Genomic DNA, 25,201 nt, shown 5'->3' with positions numbered 1-25,201 from the left:
GAGGGGGCAGTCAGAACAGATCATTTCAGAGCCTGGTTTGAACACCATATATGTAATCTTATTTTCTTTCTCCCATTCTTCGGAACTTGATGGGAAAACTCGATTCCCTGCATGTTTTCCCTTTCAGGTTCGGCTGCTCCACTCAGACTCTCGGGCTGATTTTATCATGCATTCACAGCAACCTCTGTAAGGCATAAAGCTAGCAAGCGAATAAAGTGGATAAATGGTTAAGGGGCATTTTTATTTTATCTTAATGGGATGAAGGAGAGAGGTTCACCTGCAAACTCCCTGCTGAATGATGCATGCCTTCTTATCTGCATAGCTTGATAATGTCACAGCAATGTACTTGAAGACCTAATTATTATTTTTTTAAAAAAAAAGTGGAGAAAGAAGACTCACAAGGCTTCTTGTTACAAATCTATATTCAGGTATTCACTTAGGCTCCCAAAATACTTGTAGCAGTGCTATACAAAGCACCAGGCTTCCAGATTATGGCTTAATGTAGAACAGGAGGAGGAAGTCCCTGCTGTTAGCCATTTCTTTTAGATCCCTTATCTTAAAAGATTAACATTGTGAATGAAACTTGCATGTCTTACCCTTGCGGCATCTGACATGTGAATATTTAAGGTGGAAAAGTAGAATACAGTGGTACCTTGGTTGCCGAACAGAATGGCTCCCTAACAAATCGGTTCCTGAACGCTGCGATCCTGAAAGTGAGTGTTCCAGTTTGTGAACATTTTCCAGAAGCCAAATGTTTGACACAGCTTCCGATTGAGTGCAGGAAGCTCCTGCAGCCAATCAGAAGCCACGCCTTGGTTTTCGAACCATTTGGGAGTTGGAACGGACTCCTGGAACCGATTAAATTCACGAACCAAGGTACCACTGTACATATTGCTCATTTTTTTCAGTTAAACCTTTTTGGGCTTGTTCAATAACCCAGCCCCCCACCCCTTTGTAGCTTTCCTAGATTGCTGCTGTGAATATTGAAAGTTTGTCAGTCAGCTGGTAAAACCTGGTTTTTCCTGATAGTTGGGAAATGTCTGGGAAGGGAGTGGTAAAATGGATGGCTTCCCAGTCAGGCAGGCCTGGAAAGATACGTGCATAAACATTGGGTTGCAAACCAACTCACTTTCCGGGTGACTCAACCCTGGAATGTTTATTTATTTATTTAAATTTATATATCTCCCCCCCCCCCCTTCCCAAAGGAGCTGGGGCGGTTGGGAAAATCACCAAAAATGACAGAACGATACAATTAAAAGCAATATAATAACATAACGTTCAAAAACATTAAAACACGCACACTGATAAACATACTGTATTTACACAACACAGGCTTGGCAGAGATTGATTCAACAACTGCTGAACTGGTGTTACCTTGAGCCAACAGTCCTTGTTCTGAGCGTTTTCATGACAACCACATTTAGAATTGTAGAATTGGAAGGGGGTCCCTGAGGGTCATCTAGTCTAACCCCCCATGGCTCTTGGTTTTGTGCTGATTATTGTGTGCCTGCAGCGAATTGCTGGATTTGTTAATCATGGATACTTTTCAGCTGGCTTGGGCCTGATGTTATGGACGGGATTCTTCGATGCAGGAGTGAGATATCCCGCTTGACCCCTTACCCAACATGGCAAATTCCACCAAATGACACTGCATACCCACCATACATTTAAAGGACATGGCTCTCCCCCAAATAATCCTGTAGTTTGGTAAGGATTCCCCTGGGTCCTGCAGTTCTGTGAGTTGTAAGCTACAGTTTCCAGGATTCTTTGCGGGGGACCCATGAGCTTTAAATACATGGTTTGTACATAGCCTGAGTGAAAGGCTATTAGTTTCTTCTTATTAAGAGAAGGTGTCCTACCAGAAGCTTTAAAGGAGATTGAGGTGGTGAGACTTTTGCTGAAGATGCCTTCACTAGATCCTATCTAGGCATGTAACTGTATGTAATCAGATTAGTCACCATATCTACCCATTTGGACCAGTATAATCTGCACAGACTGGTTGTGGTTCTCCAAGGTTCTCCAGGGTCTCAAGCTGAGGTATTCACCATCACCTGAAGCCCTTTAACTGGGGCTACCAGAGATATTGGGATGCGGGTGGCGCTGTGGTCTAAACCACTGAGCCTAGGGCTTGCCAATCAGAAGGTCGGCAGTTTGAATCCCCACGACGGGGTGAGCTCCCGTTGCTCGGTCCCTGCTCCTGCCCACCTAGCAGTTTGAAAGCACACCAAAGTGCAAGTAGATAAATAGGTACCTCTCCGGCGGGAAGGTAAACAGCGTTTCCGTGCACTGCTCTGGTTTCGCCAGAAACGTCTTAGTCATGCTGGCCACATGACCCGGAAAAGCTGCCTGCAGACAAACGCCGGCTCCCTCGGCCTGTAAAGCGAGATGAGCGTCGCAACCCCAGAGCTGTTTGCGACTGGACTTAACTGTCAGGGGTCCTTTACCTTTACCAGAGACACTGAACCTGGCACCTTCATACAAGTCTATGCTGTACCCCTGAGTTTCCGGTTGCTCCCCAGCGTGGGGGGGGGGGAATAATTATACTTCATTGGGGGGGTTTTGAGGCACATTTTTTCTATTGCTTTTGTTCAATTTTTCATCCCATTCTGTTGTCATGTTTTAGCAAACTTGAAGGTCAATATTGAAGGATATAAATATACTGATTATCATCTTAGTATTAAATTAGTTATTTCAAAGACATTGTGGTTCAGTGTATAGTATAGTGGGCCTAGACTTTGACTGCAGGAGATTAGTGTTCAAATTCTCCCCTCAGACTTGCTTGTGTGGGCAAGTCACACATTTTTAATTCTCTGTCTGTAAAATGGGGCCATAAAGATATAATTGGCTAGCATAAACAAGGCAAGAGAGGAAATGCCTTTTTTTGTTTCCTTAAACATTTTAGCTTCTTCACTTGCCAACAGGAAAAAAGACTGGTGTTTAAAATTTCAAATTCATTCCCTAGATCAGGATTGCCAAGAATAGTAAAATGGCAATTCATATTTATTCTCTTTTTTATTACTTTTCCTTGCCTATACCTTTTTACGGCTATTAACAAGCAGTGTGATGTCATCAGCAAAAGTTGAAAGAACCGCTTTTAAAGCACATCTCCTTTCTCTCTATAAATTCTCCTAATTGCCTTAATTAAATGAGATGATATTCATTTTTTATAAACATCTTTTATGGTAATTAAACGTATTTAATTATAACTGAACAAATGAATATTTGATGAGTTGCTTGTAGTGCGACAATGGTTCCAATTTGCGTATACTTTAAATTGAGTTGCAGTGGCTTAAAACTGAATGAACCATGTTTCATAATCCAAAACTGCTTTTAAATCATGGAGTATTGTCAAATAATCACATTTTTGGAACCTTAACAACTAAAAATGAAATTTCTATAGTAGCGGTACTGAGCAGCTATTTCAGAGTTGACAATATACATCCTTTTAATGGGGATCGAAAAATCCTAGTTGTCCAGATTTTTTGTTTTTAATGGGAAAGGTAATTTTAGCTCCTATCAGTTTTTGATTCTGGTCCAAAGATGTTTAGAACTTCTTTTTTTGTATTCATAGCTCCTAAATTTGGGGAAAGCAATGTGTAGAACCATTGTTTACATCTATCTGGATTGTTACTTAAGAGTGAGACGCCAGTAGAGTACAGTGGTTCCTCGGGTTAAGAACTTAATTTGTTCCGGAGGTCCGTTCTTAACCTGAAACTGTTCTTAACCTGAGGTACCACTTTAGCTAATGGGGCCTCCTGCTGCCGCTGCGCGATTTCTGTTCTCATCCTGAAGCAAAGTTCTTAACCTGAGGTACTATTTCTGGGTTAGTGGAGTCTGTAACCTGAAGCGTCTGTAACCTGAAGCGTCTGTAACCCGAGGCACCACTGTGCTCATATCTTAGCCTGAATTTAGCATCTCCACAATCCGTTACTGAACTGAGGCATCATATACGCACCAAATTCAGAGGGTGACTCCCCCTCCCTTCCTATGAGGAACGTAAGGAAGGACAAAGGTATTGTATACAAGTACTGCAATGGAAGTGAAGAAAGGCTTGCCAAAGACAACATTCTCCAACTTGCTCATGAATTGCATCCAAGGCTGAAAAGAGCCCATACAGTTAGACCGAGAGCTTGCGAAACAAACGTGTCTTGTTCATTCCTGGCGGTTTGCAATGCCTGCTGTCATTTGAGACAGTCCGTGACGGGCTACCTAATCCTAAAGGTGACCTTCGGGATCTTAGATGCACCTTCAGGTGACACTAGCTGCAGTTGTACTGCCTGCTCCGAATTAATGTCTTCTCTTTTCTCGTTAGCACAGGACTAAGCTACAATGAGTTCTTAGAAATGACCTTTGTTAGAAGATTTCTGGCACCTTCTGACACAAATTGCTTGAGTAGTAGCCAGAAAAAGGGAAGAGAGAGAAAAAAGCACAAACACATCGCACCTCAGTAGAAGCTTGTGTTTTTTGTGCGGGTGGCTTGCTTTTTTGCCATTTCTGTCATTGTGGTGGTGTTGGTGGTGTGTGTGTTTGTGTGTGCTTACCCTCTAATTTGTCCTGCATTCTGATGTTCCAGCTGACGTTCATATTGTCTCCTTCCACAGCTGTGGCAGTGTTGGCAGCAGCTTGCGAATTTCCCCCTCCTTCCCTGCGTGAACAGCTTTCTGTTGCACATTACCATGTGCTGAACTGCTGTTGTGTTACCTACATTTTAAATGTCAGCCGCTCTTATTCATTCTTTTTTATCACCTGCATGTCTGTCTGATTCATGTGCTCCGTGCCCTCTATATGTGTTAATTTGTCTTTCTGAGAGTGAAGGTTCCTTTTTGTTTTCTTTATGAAAGTTACAAATAAGTTTGCCTTTGCTGCTGGAAGGAACGCTTTTGTTGCAGGGAGATAATAGGACCCAAATTAGAAGCTCTTTTTTATTATTATTATTTTCCTCCTCCATCTGCCAAAGCAGTGCTAATTGTGGCACATGGTATGATGCAACTTGTGCTATTTCCAGGCCCCAAATTCCCTAAAATTCTCGATACTGGCACCCAGTTGTGCAGTGCCCTTTTCTCTCAAGTGCTGACCTTGGTGGGTTTTTGGCACCAGCTGAAAACTTATTTATTCACCCATATCTTGAATATTTATTGCTGAAGGTGAGCCCTGCTGTTGCTAGACATGCTGATTTCCCCCCTTGCTGTCTAAGGGGATAGTAGTTTGTGGTTTATAATGTGGTCTTATTACAGCGGTTCCTCAGGTTAAGTACTTAATTCGTTCCGGAGGTCCGTACTTAACCTGAAACTGTTCTTAACCTGAGGTACCACTTTAGCTAATGGGGCCTCCTGCTGCTGCCGCGCCACCGGAGCACGATTTCTGTTCTCATCCTGAAGCAAAGTTCTTAACCTGAAGCACAAATTCTGGGTTAGAGGAGTCTGTAACCTGAAGCGTATGTAACCTGAGGTACCACTGCACTTTTGTTTAGTCGTTTAGTCGTGTCCGACTCTTCGTGACCCCATGGACCAGAGCACGCCAGGCATTCCTGTCTTCCACTGCCTCCCGCAGTTCAGGATGCGAACAGGGCTCCGGAACGGATCCTGTTCGCACCCCGAGGTCCCACTCTATCATGATGTTTGGCAGGTGATACATCGCAATGTTGAAAAGCTTGACATCGCCCAGTCCTAGTGTCCATGACATGTTTTACTTAGGTTTTTCTTGGGAGACCATCCGAGTTATATATCTGATTAATTCTTGATGGTTGTTCTTTAGCTACCTTGCCATGTTTGTTACAGGCAGGCAGTAAACCCTAAAATTAAGTTCCTGTTCATAATCCTGGAAATTAAGATTAGGGCACCCATTTCCTCATCCCGCCATTTTCATGAATACTTTGAGCCTTGCCGTTTTGTATGCTGTGCTTTATTCTTCGCCCCCTGCTCCCTTCCTGTGTCTCAGTAAACCTTGGGCAATGTGAACTAATTTAATTTTAATAATTATGCCCTGGTGCATCTGCTGATTTACTGAGCATTGCTCTTAGTCATCATGTGATTTCTGAGAATTTTTGTCAAGAAGTGTCAAGCAGCCTGGCAACCTATTATTTTGATCAAGCAGGCTGAGCCATAACACACAATAAACTAGGATACTGGAAATGTACTGTAGCATCAGAAGGCCTCTCGACTTTAAATTCTGATGTGTGGCTTACATTATATTGGTACGCTTGATTGCCAGGCATATGTCCTGTCAGCAGTACATTTCTTAATAGGAATGAATCCATTTTAAATATTACATGTCATATGCACCTGTTCATTTATAATGATAGAAACTTGACCAGCAAGGTCAGAACGCTATGGAAAAGCCTTTTTATCACTCTCTTGTGTTGCCGGTGGTATTCTGCCTTCACTCTTCCTTTTATAATGAATCTGTTAGAGATACAAATGCTAATGTGGAAAAAGGGAGGTGAACAGAAAAAAAGCAGCTTGTAATTTTGTTTCTGCCTATAATTTTAATATGTGCACAATCCCAAGGACACTTCGAAATTTTTCATCTTGAATCTTGTGCGAGAAGAATTCTGTGTGCTTAATTCTTTCACACACACTCGCAGCAAGGAAGGTTAGGGGAAGGGATTAAGGGCCACATACTATAAATTAATTATTCTACTTAAACTTTTTTGTTTTTCCTTTTTAAGAAAAGCAGTTTAAGAGCCAAAGAATTCCAAGTCTGTTTCAGGACCTTGGTGTGGTGGGGTGACAGTCTTCCTGATAAGAATCCGCTACTGTGAATGTGAATGGTATATTTGAAAGGAGAGGGGGGGCATTTTCATTGGGACCATGGTGCAGAGTTAAAGGGTTAACCCGTGCATCATAGTCACAATCTGGTTTTGGCTCCCCTTTAAACATTTAAAGATCTGCAAATATGACAATGCAAGCCCTCAGCTTTTGCATACCAATCTGTACAGGCTTTTGGAGACCTGCATTTTAATATTACACCATAGATTTTGTACAGTGGTAGTTTTGCTGCTGTGACCTGCCCTTAGGTCAGGCTGTGACCCGAAAGCAGAAAACCAATGCCGGCTATGCCATGTCTTTGGTGTGATACCTGAAGGCTACCGGCATCCTTTCCTGGAATTGGGTCCCTGCATGAGCAATAACTGTCCTTTGAAAGCGAGACAGTACAGCAACCTGGAAGCGCAGAATTGTAAATTCTGCTTTGTGAGGCCTGCTTCTGGCTTCCCTCTCCCACCCTTCTGCAGGATTGCTCTTCAATACGGAGGCTGAGACTGCTACCCTTATATTTGTCTGGAAAGTCCATGAGATGGGGGAAAAAAGAACCTTCTGGTATAGGAATCTTCTTATCCTCTCAGTGGGGAAGATAGGAAGAGGGCCAAATCAGTTGGACAAAATGGCCGCTTTGTGAAACGTGTCTCCATATTCTTGCACCTAGTGCAAGTGAATGTAAATGTCCCACTGTTGTAACCTGATGGTAAAAGCCTGGATTTTCACCTGCACTTACTGCCATTTCGAAAGTAGTGATTGTGAGAGTCCTAATAGTTTGGGAATTTTAAAATATCGACCAGCCTTACATAAAAACCCCCACAATACTGGACTGTACGGATTCTGCTAAAAAACAACAACACCCTATCACCCTGCTTTCCCACAAATGCAGGCCTTTAAAAGCATGAGCCTGCATTACAAAAATGCTTCCCATGTTGTCTTTTCTTAATAAAACTCATTCGATTCACTATTTTTTCCCTTTGCGAAGTACACTTGCCTTGTACTTTTTCAATTATTCAGCTTAGAGCAAGAGATAGCAAACTGATCAAGGGAATGCAGACTGACTCTGTGACAATAGGTGGACCTCACACAGAGCGAGGCTGTTTGTGCGAAACAGTAAGAAAGCTTCTGGAACGAAGTAAAAACACTCCGCAGTGTATACTGACCATGCATGGGGTTTTTTGTTGTTGTTTTGAATGGCCAGTCTGTCAGTGGGCACATGATACAAATGAGCACCTGCGACTCTTAATCTCGGGGTCATGGGTTCGAGGGCCACATTGGGCAAAAGATTCCTGCATTGCAGGGGGTTGAACAAGATGACCTTCACGGTCGTGTCCAACTCTACAATTCTATAATTCTGTGATACAAATGAGTACCAGCCCATCTTGCAGGACAGCTCCTACTACCACCCAGTGATCAGGCCTGTGGTTATTTTCAAGCTTGCTATTCACCATGTACTGTTACAGAGACAAGTGTGTTCAAATTTGATTCTTCTTCTTGAATTGTTAATATGTTCTATAGAGGTATTATTTCTTGATGATCTCTACCGTATTCTTAAAAGCCAGGCATCGTGGTTGAGTACACTGTATGAAATTGCACTTTGATAGAGGTTATTCTACTAATACTTTTGTAACCCTTTGAGAGCCTGAGGGGAAACCATTCTTTTAAAAATTATTATCATTTATTGAACGTATGATTTTTAAAATTAATATACTGCCCTTCATCCAAGGATCACAGGGTGGTTTGCAGTTACTGTTGTGAGGTATGCGTATTAAAAATAAATGTTTTAATGTTATAAGATGACCAAAGTGTATTAAAAAAAAAATGGCTAAGAGGACCAGAAAGAAAAGGCTGCGGTGTTGTTGCTTTTATATATAAGTGGTATAATGTTTTGTTTTTGTTAGGTTAGAAGAGTACCAGGTTCCAGTGGCCACCTCCACAAGACAGAAGATGGAGATTGGGAATGGAGCGATGATGAAATGGATGAGAAGAGTGAAGAAGGCAAAGCTGCATTTTCCCAAGAAAAGGTGACTTTTGGAAACTGCTCACTGTTACACACTTACGTGGAACTTGGACCTTTTGCTCGTTTTCTGAGGCCCTTTTCCATGTGTCCTCTCCAAGGAATTGTGAAAAGGGTGATGACATGAGAATGGGCCTTCTCAGTGGTGGCTCCTTGTTCTATGCAATGCTCTCCCAAAGGAGACACACCCGATGCCATCACTATCTGATTTTATATGTGATCCAAAAATATTTTTATTCACCCAGGCCTTTGGACCTTAATCTCCTGCATATCTTTTAGTGAGTTGGGGTTGAGGTGTCTCAGTTCTTATATATATATTAATAGTGAACATTTTAGGTTATTTTTCTCTCCTGTTTTTATTCATTTTTAATGCTTGTTTCTGTGAGTTGCTTTGGGTTCACCTTTCTGAAAAAAAGACTAATAAATACACATAAATAATTATTATTTTGGCACTTAAAAGCATGCAACAAGTAACTCTGGATGCTTCTTTTCTAGTCACGAAGAGTAAAAGAGGAGGAGGATGCTGAGGTAAATAACTGTGCTCTTATCTCTTATGTTCTGAATAGGTGAATGGTCCTTTTTATGTTTTTGTCTGTGATCACCCTAGGCATTGTTGGCATCTTAAAATACGAAGCTTTAGGCTTGTATTGTCCTCAGAATAGATAATATATGGGTGAGGTGTAGATTTCAGCTAAAAACCCTCAGCATTTATTAAACTTTTGAAAAGGCACCACAGCAGATAAAGAACTTGGAGCATAATCTCACGCTCTAACCAGCTGAGCTATCCACATAATTATACACCTCTAGAGGTTTTGCGGTTGCATTTTAAAGAAGGTTTTACTTACTTAAATTCCGCGTGTCGCCAAAGTGGTTTGCAAAAGGAGCAAGGGAGACCAAGTGCGTATCTAAAATGATAGATTTTATTTGCCACTAGTACCTGAAATGCACTGTGTCAAAGGAATTCCACACAACTAGTGTAGCTGCAAAAAGGAATAGGTGGAAAACGGGACAGAAGTTTAAGACTATAAGGAGCTCTCCTTATAGTCTTAAGGAACCCAGGATAGTTTAGGCCCATCTAAGTGAGTCTCCTGTTTCTGGCAATGGTCAACGAGATGCTACTGTTGTTGTTCCTCAGCAACTAGTACTTAGAGCTTGACTGCCTCTGAACCTGTAGGATGCATCAAGCTATCATGACTAAGTAGACTTCTTCCAGAAATCTGAATTAATTCTCTTTAAAAGCTGCCTGGGCTGGTGTCCATCACCACCTCTTGTGGCAAGTTTGTTGTGTGAAGTACTTTGCTTTTGTCTGTTCTGATTAGTCTGTTGGTTCCACTGGACGACCCTAAGTTCAAGCAGTGGTGTGAAATTCCATGCAGGTGCTTTGGTTATAGTAATTGCATACAGTGCCTTCCTTCCATTCACAGCAGGCTCTTAGATCCAGCAGAAGCTTCCATGAGTAGAGCAGGAAAGGAGGGAATGTGCACTGATTTCCTCCCTCCTGCTGTGTCTCTCCCAAATCTGCCCCACAACAGTTTGAGAGATGGCTCAGAGTTCTGGGGCTGCAGGAGAAAGGGAGAATTTGAGATTCACTTCCCTCTCTGTTCTGCTTATAGAAGCCTCTGCTGTTGTGTTGAGCCTTCTTTGAATGGGAGAGTAGCATGTCCTCTGGTTTTTTAAATTATCCCTTGAACTTGTGCAATGTTGGGATACGAAAACAAGCAAAGGAAACTCACCGTGCTTTCTTTTAAACAGATTTCCATGAATTCCAGCAATATCCCCGATCAAATACAGAATCTATCTATTAAAGGTTCTGAGGTACGACCACTATTAACATTACTTACGGTTTGGGTTGATGGGGTGGATTTTATGAGGTGTTTTGCACAATCAAACTAGCATGGGGTGAGCGAGAGAGCACTGAGTAAGCAGCCTAAGGCTGGGTTTTGCATGCGGTGAAGTGGTTTCATGATAGGTTTCCACAACACCAGCTTTCAACTTGCTACAGGTTTACTGTGCTACCAGCTAGATTAGAAGTTGTGCCATAACACATATTTTTTACCATGCACCACAGTGATCGGTCCACATACTAACTGTGCAAAGTTAGCTGAATGTATTGGCCTTAAGCAAAATGGGCATTTGTGGTGAGAGGAGTTGAAATTGTGCCCCTGTCCAGAGTCTTCCTTCCTTCCTCTCCCTGTTCTCAGTTAGCCACAGTGATTCTTCCTTTAGAGGCCCTTAACCTCATATTTGGGACGCGGGTAGGGCTCTGGGTTAAACCACAGAGCCTAGGGCTTGCCGATCAGAAGGTCGGCGGTTCGAATCCCCGCGACGGGGTGAGCTCCCGTTGCTTGGTCCCTGCTCCTGCCAACCTAGCAGTTCGAAAGCATGTCAAAATGCAAGTAGATAAATAGGTACCGCTCCGGCGGGAAGGTAAATGGCATTTCCGTGCGCTGCTCTGGTTCGCCAGAAGCGGCTTAGTCATGCTGGCTACATGACCCGGAAGCTGTACGCCGGCTCTCTCGGCCTGTAAAGCGAGATGAGTGCTGCAATGCTAGAGTCGGTCACGACTGGACCTAATGGTCAGGGGTCCCTTTACCTTTACCTAACCTCATATTTTATGTGTTGGACATATAAACAAAATGCACATTACCTGGTTTCTTACTAAATTCAATTCTACGTTAAACCAGGGGGTGGCATAGTTAATACAATGGTGTTAAGCTGTGCCCTCTTAAGTGCAGGTTTGCAGTTTATTGGATTAATCTGGGAAATAGATTTAAGGTGAGTGCTCTGTATTGTCTTGTATCCATTTTAAAGTTTGTTTTTGTAAGGTTAATTGTTTCTTCTGAAAGAGTAAGTGTGTACTACTTTCTCTTTCTCTCTCGTTGGAACTTAGACTCGGCCTGCTGTTAGTAATGAATTTGGTGAAGTTCCATGTGCTGTGAATCTTGTTTTAAGACTAAGGTAAGACGTTTCATCTATTTGCCTTCATAGACTTGGTGGGGTGGGGGGTCAGTGTTGTTAACTTTAATAACATTAGCAGAAACTAAGTGTTCACATAATCCTTTCTCAGTATGACCAATATGAATGGCATTCCCATGACTAATTGCTCTCTTTTAATTGCTTACTAAAAGAGAAGGGGTGGGGGTGGGGAGAGAAATAACTGAATATGACTGTAGCTCCAGGCTAAGGGTACCCTTCATTAAGTATTTTCTCTCTCCCCCCCCCCCTCCCCACCTGCCTTTTTCATTCCATTGCAGGATCACAGTGAGAGATTTTTAATGAGTTTCTTTCACACTTCAGCAGTCAACCTCTGACGGAAATAAACCATGGCTGTATTACAACTTGCCTGCTCAGAACATTTTTACTGGGCAGGTTTGATCTGCAGCTGCAGGGGAAAAAATGACTGATATATTTTCAAAGAACATTTAGCCTTTTAGGAAATGATACAAATATGGTGTCAGGCTTTATAGTTTTTTTGGCAGTAGACAAAAGTTGATTTCCATTTTAAGAAAATGAGTCTGTAGTCTATTAATTGCTTCTTAACGAGCAAGTTTTTCAGAGGCCTAATTAATTTCCACAAAACTAGCTTAACATGCTTTTCATGTAGACCTAACCTAGTTTTTCTCTTTAGCTAACCTAAAATAACTTTGGAAACTGAAACTTCTTTCGTGTTGATCTACGCCTTATTCCTTCTTTCAATGGAAGGAAGTCGTTATTTCTAATGTACTGTGGGAAGATTGAGTACTGGTCTCTTAGCTGTAGCAATGAGATTAATCAATGATACAGAAGAGCTCACTACCACCCGTCCTCTTTGCATGTCCAAAGATCTTTCCTCTAGTTTCACATGTGATGTGGTCCTTTGCAAGTTTTCTGGAACCAGCCCAGCCGGTAGTTGCTAATATAAGGACTTCTTTTGCATTTCCCATGTACTCTGTGAAGGACGGTATTTGACATGTATTTTGACATGTATGACATGAACTCCTCATTTTGTCAATAATGCAAAAAAGGGGGGGGGAGAGAATTTAAAAATGGAAGCAAAAGTCACTTGGGCTTTCTCTTCCTAGTCAACCTTGCGCTCCCACACCCTGGGAGATAGGGAAAATGCTGCATGTTCATGTGCTCACTTCCTCCTGACTTAAATTCTCTTTTCCCCTGATCTCAACAGGTCATCACATTTTGAAATTTTTCCTGTAGCGTGCCTATCCTGATGTCATGATGAAGAAACTTTCATTAGACATTCCAATTATGCACTATAAATGTAGGGCAGAATCCATCGTAGCTCTATGTCCCTTCTTTGTCAGTGGAAGAATTTCTCCTTGCTCAATGGAATGTTGTCCCTGTTTTGTCCCCTCCCGTGTCTCCTGAAACATTTTCTCAGGGTTCCCTTAGCTCTTTGGAGCAAATTTGAGGAGGGTGTAGCAGGGGGAGAGGGGAAAGAAGTCCCATTGTGCAAGTGAAAATCCTTGTGCTGATGGGACACAGTAGTATACGTTATACAAAATGTACTCCCCTTGATTATAAAACAAAAATACCCTTTAAGCAGTTCTATGTATGCTTACCTGGGAGTAAGACTCATTAGATATAGAGAAACTTGATTCTGAGTAAACCTGCTTAAGATTGCTTTGTTGGTCTCTTTATTTACTCTTTCCCTCTGCCTCCATAGCAATAGTATTTTAGCAGTGCTCGAAAGAGATTTAATTTTATTGTAACTCCTTTTGTGACTATTACAGATTGTGAGACTCTGTAGAACTCTGTGTGCATTCATCTTGTAGAAGGAAAGGGCAGGCAATATTTCTATTCCTGCCAAATTTACAACAGCAGTCCAAGATAAGGAGTTTTATTTTTGCTATTTCACACGTTAAAGGAAAGTGCTATGGCCAGTGTAGGAATGGCACAACCTGTTTTTGATATTCATAGATGGGGTTTTGGTGGGATTTTTTTCCTCCTCGTCTTTTTAAAGCCTTTGTCGTAAAACTATTTGCCATTAACAAAAGCTGTGAGAGCACAATAAGCTATAACTATTCTATAAATTGTATTCAGTCTGTCTGTTGCTTTCATCAGCCCTTTCTGCATGGAGAAAAGTGCTTATATTTTGTACCCTCACAAACCCAATCTCTTGGTTTTATACGGTTTGCTTTGTAATGCGCTGCATCGAGTTGGTATTAACACGAGTTCAAGCAGCTAAAATCTAGGGTTTTTGGCTTTACCCATCTCGACTACTTTCCTCCCGAGAAATTTTGTGCCACCACCCGCTGAGCTGATAGTTAAATCAAGTTGTTGATGTGACCTAAAAAGCACATTGAAGAATTTCCACTAAGAGCTGGCTGTAGTCTGATGAGTTTTTGCCAAGGAGTAATCGAACCATTACATGTTAAACACATTCTCCTGGGAATTCCTATGCTTTTGTGATCGATCTTCATATGTACGCACAAGGGCGAAGGGTGGAGAAGTGTCTTGGTGATCAAATCCCATTTTGGCTTCCCTTTTTTTTTAACTGCTTTAAATTCTTTAATGACTAAATCTTTTCTTAAAAGCATTAGTTTTCCTTTTAAGAGCGGCAAACTTTTCTAAAGCCATTTCCTAGGCTCGTCACAAAGCAGTTCAGTATTAGTAATGCTTCTCTTACATCTGTCATTGCTGCAAAAATTGTAGGGGTTTGGTTGAATTCATGCTGGGTGCTGCAGAAAGGAAACGCTAGCAGAATTAGTGCTGTTCCACTGCAAATGGTGTCCCTGTACCCGCGATTGGTATTCCTGATCATGCAGGGACCCTGATCGCACCCATAAAGCCTACACTTTGTGGTTTCCAAGTACAGTGGTGCCTCGCAAGACGAAATTAATTTGTTCCACGAGTTTTTTCGTCTTGTGGTTTTTTTCGTCTTGCGAAGCACGGTTTCGGAAAAGTTTTGATAAAGCTTCAAAAATCACCAAAGTCTTCAAAAACCTCAAAAAAGGCTACCACACCGCGTGCTATGAGTTGCTCCTCGAAGTCAAGTCGCAACTGTATTAACGGTTTTAAGAAAAGGGAAACAAACTTGCAAGACGTTTCCGTCTTGTGAAGCAAGCCCATAGGGAAAATCGTCTTGCGAAGCAACTCAAAAAACCAAAAACCCTTTCGTTTTGCGAGTTTTCCGTCTTGCGAGGCATTCATCTTTCGAGGTACCACTGTATACATGAGAAGCAGTGCTCCTGAGCACAATCCCAGCCACACTTTCTACTTGCACTCCATGTAATGTGTAAAGAGTCCTGTTGTGAAACGCAGAAACTCTCTCTCCCCTGCCCTGGCTTGTGGCCATGGACTAACAATTTGATAAATGAATTATTCTGATGTTTGGCAAAAGGCACAGATTTTAAACCATCTATACGGGCCTGGTGTGCCCTTAAAGCTGCTATGTTGACCATTTCTCCATATAGACATTCACATCCTGCTACCAAAAAACACTAGTAGCTAGAGAAAATTGAATTGTAGCTGCTATACTTCTGGGTTTAGACATGACTTAGTGCTGCACAGCATACAGTAATTAATTGAAACACTTTACAATCTTCAAGAGCTAGTATGTCTGTTAATGGGGGGAAATATCTTCTCTTCTTGGGATCCAGGAATATTTCTAAAATAGCATACCAGCTTTAATTGCTTGACTTGCCTATACTTGTTTCTTGGCATTTATGACAAAAATGTAATATATAGCTTGTGCCAGAGGAGGTGGTTCCCTGGACGGTTAAGTCCAGTCAAAGGCGACTATGGAGTTGCGGCACTCATCTCGCTTTTCAGGCCGAGGGAGCCAGTGTTTGTCCACAGACAGCTTTCTGGGCCATGTGGCCAGCATGACTAAACCGCTTCTGGCGCAACAAAACTGTGATGGAAGCCAGAACACACGGAAATGCCGTTGACCTTCCCGCCACAGCAGTCCCTATTTATCCACTTGCACTGGTATGCTTTTGAACTTGCTAGGTTGGCAGAAGCTTGGACAAAGCAACAGGACCTCACCCCATCATGGGGATTCGAACTGCTGACCTTCTGATTGGCAAGTCCAAGAAGCTCAATGGTTTAGACCACAGTGCCACCTGTGTCCCTTTTAACACAGAGGAGGACTCTGTGCCAAGAGCTGGTACAATGCATTTTACTATTTTTCAAAGCATTTTAAAATTCTAGGCTTGTTTGGTATTTTCACAGATCCAGAACACTCCAGCTAGAATATAGTGATTGTTTCGGCTGTAGGAAATAAGACAGCTATTCCTAGAGTACAGCTGACAAGTTCCAAGGTTCCTTTTTAATGGCTTTAATTATCCCCCAAGTATCTGGTGTAATCTGAGTTGGACTTGTTTACATAAAATGAATATAATCCAGGCCCATGCATACATTATTTTATTTATATACTGCCTTTTTAACTATGGAAATAGTTAAGAGATAAGAGATCTGTGAACAGATCTTTGAGGGGCCAAAACTGTGTGTTTCAGCAGAGTCTGAATTGTAGCCCAAAATAACATCTCTATTGTCCCTGTAGTTTCACTTACCTGTGATACTATTGCATTCCCCTTGTCCCCATTACTGGTCATTGACCATAATGAAGAGATGGAACTGAACTGCATTTCCCCCAAGGTTTTAAACTGATCTAATAGCTTGGCTTTTTCCAAAGCCATTCACTGTGGTTTTCCAGTTTGAATAAACTTGGAAAATATGGTTAATTCAACTATGATTTTATTGCTTGATGCATGAACCACCTGTGTGTACGGTAAAAAGACTCATTCATATCTCAGATAATAATGGTGATTCTAAGATATGATCCTCTGAACTCTGCCCCTGAGATGCAGTTATTGGCAGTAACTGAAACGAGTGACATTTATGACGAAACGTAAGCATAACATTCCTGTTGAAATTTGCACCATAAATGTACACTGCTTCTTTACAGCTTAATCGAAATGGTCAAAATGCAAACTTTAGAAAGTTAATTCTAATGCAAAGTTATTTTCAGTTCACTTTGATTTTACCTCTACAAAGACTTTCCCTCCACCTTGCGTTTAGGTGTATTGCATCATTTTTATCAAGGTTTCCCTGAACAGTAAAACTTAAATCAAACCATGATAACATATCTTACAGTAAAATTGACTTTGTGACACTCTATCAGTAAATCACCGTCCAGAGAGACAGTGAACTCATTATAGTAGCCTTGAAATAGAAGTTGGGAGAACTGTAAAAGATTAATTTTGCATTTTCCCATCTTCCGTTCTTGGGAGCAAAACTTTTTTGAGCGTTCGAGGCTTAATATAGTAGCCTGCCCCCACAAGCGTTACCTAATAATGAGGGCCGTGTTTAACTTTTGCCAGTTATTTCCAGAATGAAAAGAAGTAAAGTAAATGCAATTATAAAAGAGGTTTAGGAAAAAAACTGAAAGAGGAGCTGGAGCTCACAAGAGCAGTAATTTATAGCCAAATTACTGTTCCTTCCCCACCGCCGCCCCTCAGAAATGCTGTGTGTGTATATAACAATACAGAAAATTTTGATGCACTCAGAGTAGGGGATGCTAGAGGCAGATTGGCAGTGCGAGAGAGGGATGGGCGGGGAGGAAAGAAAGAGCTGAACAGGAGGGATGGGTAATTGGAGCCAGCTCCTTTCTACTGGAGTGTTCAGCCCCTTCTTCAGCTAGCTTGCTTCTAATTTAAGGCAGCTGTCAGATGAATCCTTTACTTTAAGGCTGGATTTTTTGTGTGGAGAGTTTTTTCCCTCAGTTGATTTTCTTACTCATGAGCTGAGGCTGGGGCCAGAGCCCCTGGGTGTTTCATATGCACATAACCATCTCGTTTCCAACCATTGGAAAAATGGCTGCATTCCCATTTGACCCAAGTGCATGGCAGTGCGGATGCCCTAGGCATTACATACACACTTTGTGCATAGCTCCCACCCATGGGTACATGCAGAGAATACCAAATAGCTTTCATAACTGATAAGGATTGCTCTCCTGCAGTGTGCAAATCCTGCCTTTCTTCCCTAATGCCCATTGGGTGGCATCCATCCTAGCACTCACAGTTGGCAGACTTGCCAACTCATCTGCCTTCAGAGCAATTATGTTGGATTGTGGACAGACGGGTGCTCAATAGCCTTATTGTGAGAGGAATAAGGTTACTAAGTATGGAATATATTTTGACAGACAAGGAGGGAAGGGTCAGGATTTACTCTGTGGACAAAGGACACCCCAGTGCCAGGATATGCCGTGTGTGGAAGGGTGGGCAACCAGGGTTTGTCAGTAATCTTTTGGTGAAGGAAGTATCCATTGTAAATATAGGGGAAGGAGGATTAGAATTGGGCAGAGTGGATAAAAATCAATGATTAAAAAAAATTCAAAAAAATCAGATTTTAAAAATTTTTAATTGGATTTTTAAAAATTTAAATTGGATTTTTAAAATAAAATGCTTTTGGAGGAAAAATCTTTCTAAAGATAGTTTTCTATTTAAGTTACATTATAGTCCAAAGGCTATTCATCAGGAAATAAGGTTTTGTTTTAAGTTTTTCATGTGTGCTAAAATCTAAGGGTTTTTGTTTTTTTAAAAAATTATTTAACTACATTAGTTAATAAGCATGGATACATATGCTATAATGTTATTGTTTTGGTTAAACAAATTTTTATTAAGGAAATGATTATTTTTCTCCTTCCAATAAAGTACAGCAGAAAAGTGTCCAAATATAAACAGTTAAGTTATTAGACCGAACAATAATTTCATAATTATCTATGTATTTCTAATAGGATAACAAAATCAGTAATTTTTGATAAAACTGTAAAAACTACTCTGAAAATTTATTATTCCAAAAATGAAATCTTCTGGTTGCAAATATTAAGATTATACCAGCAAGAATGAGTATTTCTGTAAAAAAAATAAAAAAAAATAAAAAAATTAAATCAAGTCTTACTGACTAGTGATTTAAATTTATTTGATTTAAATCATATCCACCCTGGAATTGGGCCGTTTATTCAGAGGCATGGTTTCAAATACCACCTGTGCTTGACATGTGTTTGACATCACCTTCTCAGGAGATAAATTTATATGTTTAAAGTGGTATAATACCAAAGAATTATGGGAGGTGTTGTTTGTTTAGGATGCAGAGATGTGCTCAGTGGCCCCTATTCCCCTCATGAAGCTACTCAGAGTGGTTTAGGAATCAATCTATCTTCCCAGGGAATGGGCAGAAATCACAGCCTGTTCATAAAGATAGGTCTGGCCATTCCATAAGATTTGTATTCTTTGCCCAAATTGAGAGGAAGAGAGGATGTATTCCAATTTGTATGAAGTTCCTTGCTGTCAGAATTCTTCCACAGATGCAGGCTGTACACACATAGGAGATGGAAAGTCCAATAGTTTTGAGCAACTGCAAATTGGGAGTTCTCATTTGAACCTCATTAGGGAGAAGGCAATGTCTTCTATCAAATTCTTCGCTTCTATTGAAGAGACATACAACATCACCAAGTAAAGCCACATCTTACAGCCCAAACAAGGTTAGAATATGCCCATCATCTTCCCAGTGAGTCTCCAGATTCAATGCACATTAATGTTTTGTGGGTTTTCGTGTGCGAAGAAGCTCACTGGTTCAGGAGATGCAAGACTCTGGTTGAAACATTGGAAGCAAGTTGACTTCATAACTCCTATCAATGCTTGTGCCGATTTTTCTGAGGAATGCTGAATATTGACTTAGTTGTACCATCTTTGAACAGGCAAGCACCATGTGTGCCTGCACACATTTTCCAAGCAGAGTGATTTCAAATCTTGAAACATGGTCAAAGAGCCCTTGGAACAATGGCACTGATCTTCAGCAGACTTTGGACATACTTGAGATAGTGGTATGTTCTGATAGCTTTCATCATAACAGTCGCTGGTGTTGAGAATACTTAGGCAATGACTGTGCCAAATTGGGGTGACCGGATTTAAAATGACATTTTTGAAATTAGCAGAACTAAATGATATTGAAACCAGGCGTTATGGAATCTCAGCGCTGTTGAGCAAGCCAGTAACATCTACAGGCGATCTGCCACCTTCAATCACAGAGGACAGCCATCATTTTAAGTGGATAATTTAGAGAAATTAAAGTCTGGATTTTTGTAAGAGCCTAATGATGATGAAGAATAAGAGTGAGATTGTTTCAACCTTTGGTGTTCTACAAGAGCTTCTGCAAATTGGGAGAAATATGAAATGGTGGGAGGGGGCAGTGATTTTTGCTTCTCGCTGTTCCCCCCCCCCCCACCCAAAAAAATCTCCAAAGGGTTGTGGAACTGGTAGTATGTTAATATACATTTAGGTTTAGGCCTTTAAAATTTTAGGTCACGATATCATAGTCTACTGGAACAAGGTATTGGTTCAGGACTATATGCAAAAGCAGCCATGGTTTAGTGTTATGAGCTGCAGTGAACTTTGTCACCCCAAGCCCCACATCCCTTCTGAGAAGACTTTCAAGGGCCGCGTGCTCGTTGTGTGGGGGGTCAGCAGCCAAAGTGGGTAGAGCAATCAATGTAAATTTCATCTTTGTGCAACAGGCTAGTTTTTACACAAACTCACAGAACCCTCCATTATCCAGGCAGGCAGGCAGTGAAGAAGCATTCTCAGAGTTCGTGTGCACATTCTAGCCAGGCAAAACCACTTGTGGGGTGAAACAGGGCCAATGAAGGATGTGGCCTGAGGAGAAGGGATGTACAGTGGTACCTCGGGTTAAGAACGTAATTCGTTCTGGAGGTCTGTTCTTAACCTGAAACTGTTCTTAAACCTGAAGCACCACTTTAGCTAATGGGGCCTCCCGCTGCCGCCGCTGCACGATTTCTGTTCTCATCCTGAAGCAAAGTTCTTAACCCAAGGTACTATTTCTGGGTTAGTGGAGTCTGTAACTTGAAGCGTATGTAACCCTAGGTACCACTGTAGCCTGCATCATCAGAGGGTCAGATAGGGAGCCCTGGAGGTCCCCGTTTGGTCTCTTGGGCCTGAGGCTCTCCATCCCTGGTCTAGCCCATGGACATGTTTGCATTGCAAAGCCTATCTTCTGGATTTGTGGTTTTATTTGTTTTGTATACTACATGCTGGGTAGCTAGAATACATAGAAATATGCTTTAAGTTCCCATCAGATATTTTCATTAGCTGCTGCTTGGGGTGTGAGGGGATCTTGCCTAATATGTGTAGCAGATAACACAGTGATTGTAAAGTAGCCATGTGGATTCATCCGCAATGTGTAGTAATGGTCTCACATTCATCACAAAAGGCATGTTGTTAGAGAACACCATCAGTTCCCTGTTGCGTGGGGATTATAAAAGAATTTTCTTTTCCTTAGGTGTGCGATTGTAAAGGCTATTCCGTTCATCCTCCTAGGTCTAACTAGAGTTAAGTATAAAACTGTGTCTTCACATTAGCATTGCAGAGAGCTGTGTGCACAGGGAGGAATTTGCGTTGGGCCCGAGGTGTTGTGGCTCCAATTGTTGATGGGTTCAATCCCAGCGGTGATTCGTTTCCAGCTGAGTGAGAGTTAACGAGTAGAGATTCATGGCAACTGCAAGCATATCTTTACATTTAATTGGTGGTTCTGTCTGTTGAGATCATGCGATCTTTCCCCCAACTTATTTTACCCAGAGCTCTTGGATAATAAAAACACAAATTGCGAATGCTGCCTCCACACAGAAAGGTAGAATTAGCCCACTGGAGAAGTTTATTGGTTTGTGTACTGTTTGGTAGTGTTCAGCAGCTAGAGGCTATGTTGTTTTTGCATTTTACAGTACTTTCCTCTTGTAGAGAGGTCAGTGTTGTGAATGGCAAGCACAGCCATTGTGCTATACTGTTAGCTGAAATTGTCCCCTTTCCCCCTTTTTATGAGGAGCTGGGGAAGTGAAATGAAAGTACGCCACATCAGACATTAGCCCGGGTGCTTTTATTTCATGAAGACTCTATGCTAGACTACGGCACGTCTTAGATTGGAGGCAAACAACATCCAAGAGAATTGGAGACATGCTGCCTGATAGTTTCATCTGGTGTGCATGCTCATCCCTTTATGCAACACTTGTCTGCAGCCTTAACAGGCGTTGAGGATTTTTGAAGTACTGCCACTACAAAATGTTGGAAATCTGCATGACTGGAGATGACCGCTGGATGTTTGCCTGGATGTATGTCACACTGGAAGGGGACGCGGGTGGCGCTGTGGGTAAAACCTCAACGCCTAGGACTTGCCAATTGTCAGGTTGGCGGTTCGAATCCCCATGGCGGGGTGCGCTCCCGTTGCTCGGTCCCAGCGCTTGCCAACCTAGCAGTTCAAAAGCACCCCCGGGTGCAAGTAGATAAATAGGGACCGCTTACTAGCGGGAAGGTAAACGGCGTTTCCGTGTGTGGCTCTGGCTCGCCAGATGCAGCTTGTCACGCTGGCCACGTGACCTGGAAGTGTCTTTGGACAGCGCTGGCCCCCGGCCTCTTAAGCGAGATGGGCGCGCAACCCTAGAGTCGGGCACGACTGGCCCGTACGGGCAGGGGTACCTTTACCTTTACCTTTATGTCACACTGAGTTCAGCAAGACTTGCCATTTTAAAGTTTAGGATTGAGGCCTTGTAGCACAATCCTATGCATGCTTTGCTCCGGGGCTTACTCCTAAGGTAGATGTGCATAGGATTGCAGCCTTGGATTGCATACATTGTATGCAACCCAAGGCACATATGTTTGCTCCAGATGCATAGTGTGGAATATGGTTGGAACCAATATTTTTCTGGAAGGAAAGAGTGGTAATTCCAGCCACTATCAGTCCCACGAAGTTTGTGTATAGGGAAAGATGCTCTGAACAGAGGAAGGACAGGCAGCCTGCAGAGTGCACAGGGTCAGGGTATGGAAGGAATTATGGAAGGGACAAGATAAAATGGAGGTTGGGAAAATGGACTGCCCTGTAAGAAATGTTACATTCTAAATCTTTATAACAAGGGAACCGAGTAAAAGTGCTGATGTACATGGGAGCCTGTCAGTTTGAAGTATGAATGCGAGTTCTAGGTATTTTTATGTGTGAGGACTCAGTCCATTTAAAAATGGGAATGAATGAGGCTGTCTATAAAAAGCGAAATGACCAAAAATCAGTAAGACTCTTGGTATTAAACTGGAATAAGGAATTATAATGCAGCGGTCTGGCAGCCAATATTTTACTATATAGATATGGAACTATGCAAGTAATTTCCTACTATATCCTTGTTGAGTGAATTATTTTAGAATGGGGCTCTTCTCTAAATAATGAATGATTAATATAAGCACTTTGCCCAAATAATTGTTATAGAACACTGCTATTCTTAAGTATGTATGGGTTTTATGTACCTTGGTTTAAATCCCATTTTTACACTCAATTTTATTCAGCTTTGTAGTGCCAGAGACATAGAAAAAGAAATATATTATTTGCTGCTCTTGCAATTCAAGTGGATTTTTAGAAGCTGGGAAGGAAAATCATGTTTGGAAAGACCAGGGAACACAATGGGTCATTTATTAGGGTTTTCCTGGAGTTTTTCAAAGAATAATTGCACTATGTATTTAAGCTGCATTCAACCGGATCCAATGATACCTCTCATTGGAGGGGATTGCGAGCCAGCTTGTCTCACCTCTGAGGTCTCTAGCTGTCTGTGCAGGGGAATAAATACTGAACAGAATCCACCGGAGTAAAATCAGCCCAATCAGGCCTGTTCCACATGGTCAATTTCCACACAAAATCTGGCAATTGACTGCATGATGTGGACCTAGATACAATGAATTTTGGGTGAATTGCCTCTATTCCAGCATCACACCCTCTGAATGTGGGTGTCCGGGGATGTTTGGGGCGGGCACACTCCCTCACCTCTGACCCAGTCCGCTAGAGATTTTCCTCCTAATTACAGGCACTCTCCTTTTTTAAAGTCATTGTTGTAAATGTCATTTATCCCATGATCAACCTGTCTCAAGGGATCAGATTAATACAAAAATGGGTGTGAATATGTTAAGTAATTTCAGTCAAAAAGTCAATATTGAGATTTGTGGCCATGGAAGGATTGTTGGGAAACAGAAGGATGGGGTTTATTGGAGGTGGGTGTAGTTGCCGAAATGGATCTTGCACACACCATTGTGCCATGTAACCTTTTGGTGGAAACTTCTGCTGTTCCGGTAGAAGTGCAACTGGCTAAGCAATCGTCGTGCCAACAAGGCACTCAGTAGCATCTAGTCAAGATAGCTCTCTGCCATCCATTGCTCATTGGCTGCATTTGACTCCCTCATAGGGCCACGCATTCACTAATGCTTGTACCAACATGTTCTGCACACTGAGCCCAAACTTGTCTGTCTTAAAATCTGCATTCGGCTTCATCTACCCTGAAAGGAGTCTTGACCACTCTGTTGTCTGCCCCTTTTAGTGGCCTTCATCACATCCTTTGCAAGCTGTACATGGCCCGTCTTCTTAGCCACAGTGCATTGATTAGTTTCTTTGCCACAGTTTCTTCAGTTAGTTTCTTAGCCACGGTGCATTGATTAGTGGTGCCTCTTCTTGTAACTGCTATCTCAAGGAGTACAAAAAAGAACGAAAAAGGAACTGAGATCCAGATAAAACAAATGTCTTTACAAAATTCCTCCTGGACACAGGGAGAGATTTGGAGATCTACAAACACTGCGATATCCTCATCCACCAATATTTTCCCTGGTCTTGAGAGAGTAGGGATGCCACAATTCCTCCTCAATTGGCTAGGTGGGTGTGGTGTTTTGTGTTAAAACAGTGTTTATGGACTGTACCAGAGGGTCTCTGCTGTTGGACAAACAGTTTAGCTTTGGGGTTGTGCCGGAGAGTGGAGAGCCTAGAAAGCAAGATCTCAAAACCCTGACTATGGGCCTTGGCAAGTCCACCTTGCATACAGAATGCATGTAGAAACACAAAGGTCGAGAGATTATTGTTTCCAGGTTTGTGAAAACAGAACTTTGGGGTACCACAGGTAGTATAAGTCAAGTGTTTGTGCAGGAGGTCCTAATTTCCCTGAAGCCCTAAGTAGCAAATTACAGTCAATAGTCTCTTCTCGGTGGACATTACTGAGGGGCGTTTTTTATTTTTTATGTTTTATTTTTGCATTGTGGGCTTGCACTTTGTGCTGTAAGACATTTAAATTTTTGTTTTTAACCTTGCCGCTTTTACCTGTGTGAATGATCAATTTCATTTTTTTCAACAGTTGAGTACCTCTCCCTCTCTATTTTTAAAAAAAATCACATATAAATGGTTGATGCAATTTATTAAGGTAAATCGAACTCAGTACCTTTTTGGACAGCTCAGTAACTCCCGTTATACAGCTGCATGTAGACTGCTGCACTTTCAGCATCCAAAGTCATATTTTCTTTTCTTTTTGCATATTGCATTGGCTCATACTAACAGTAGCTTTATATCTGTCTCTTAGATTATAAGGAGAGGTTCAAGAAGCCCCATTTGCTTCTCTCTCCACCCT

The 25,201-nt window shown here is 41.8% G+C and overlaps 1 protein-coding gene across 1 annotated transcript in view; it reads left to right on the top strand.

Annotated features, from left to right (window-relative positions):
- The window catches only part of STK39 (serine/threonine kinase 39), a 106,703-nt gene that overhangs the window by 60,617 nt on the left and 20,885 nt on the right, over positions 1-25,201 (top strand). Inside the window, 4 exon segments of the mRNA XM_028747719.2 lie at positions 8,657-8,779; positions 9,268-9,300; positions 10,525-10,587; positions 11,663-11,730. Coding sequence (XP_028603552.2) covers positions 8,657-8,779; positions 9,268-9,300; positions 10,525-10,587; positions 11,663-11,730 — 287 coding nt within the window.

Source organism: Podarcis muralis, chromosome 1, assembly GCF_964188315.1.
Source record: "Podarcis muralis chromosome 1, rPodMur119.hap1.1, whole genome shotgun sequence".
NCBI classification, from domain to species: Eukaryota; Metazoa; Chordata; class Lepidosauria; order Squamata; family Lacertidae; genus Podarcis; species Podarcis muralis.
This window is presented reverse-complemented; position numbering and strand designations above follow the sequence as displayed.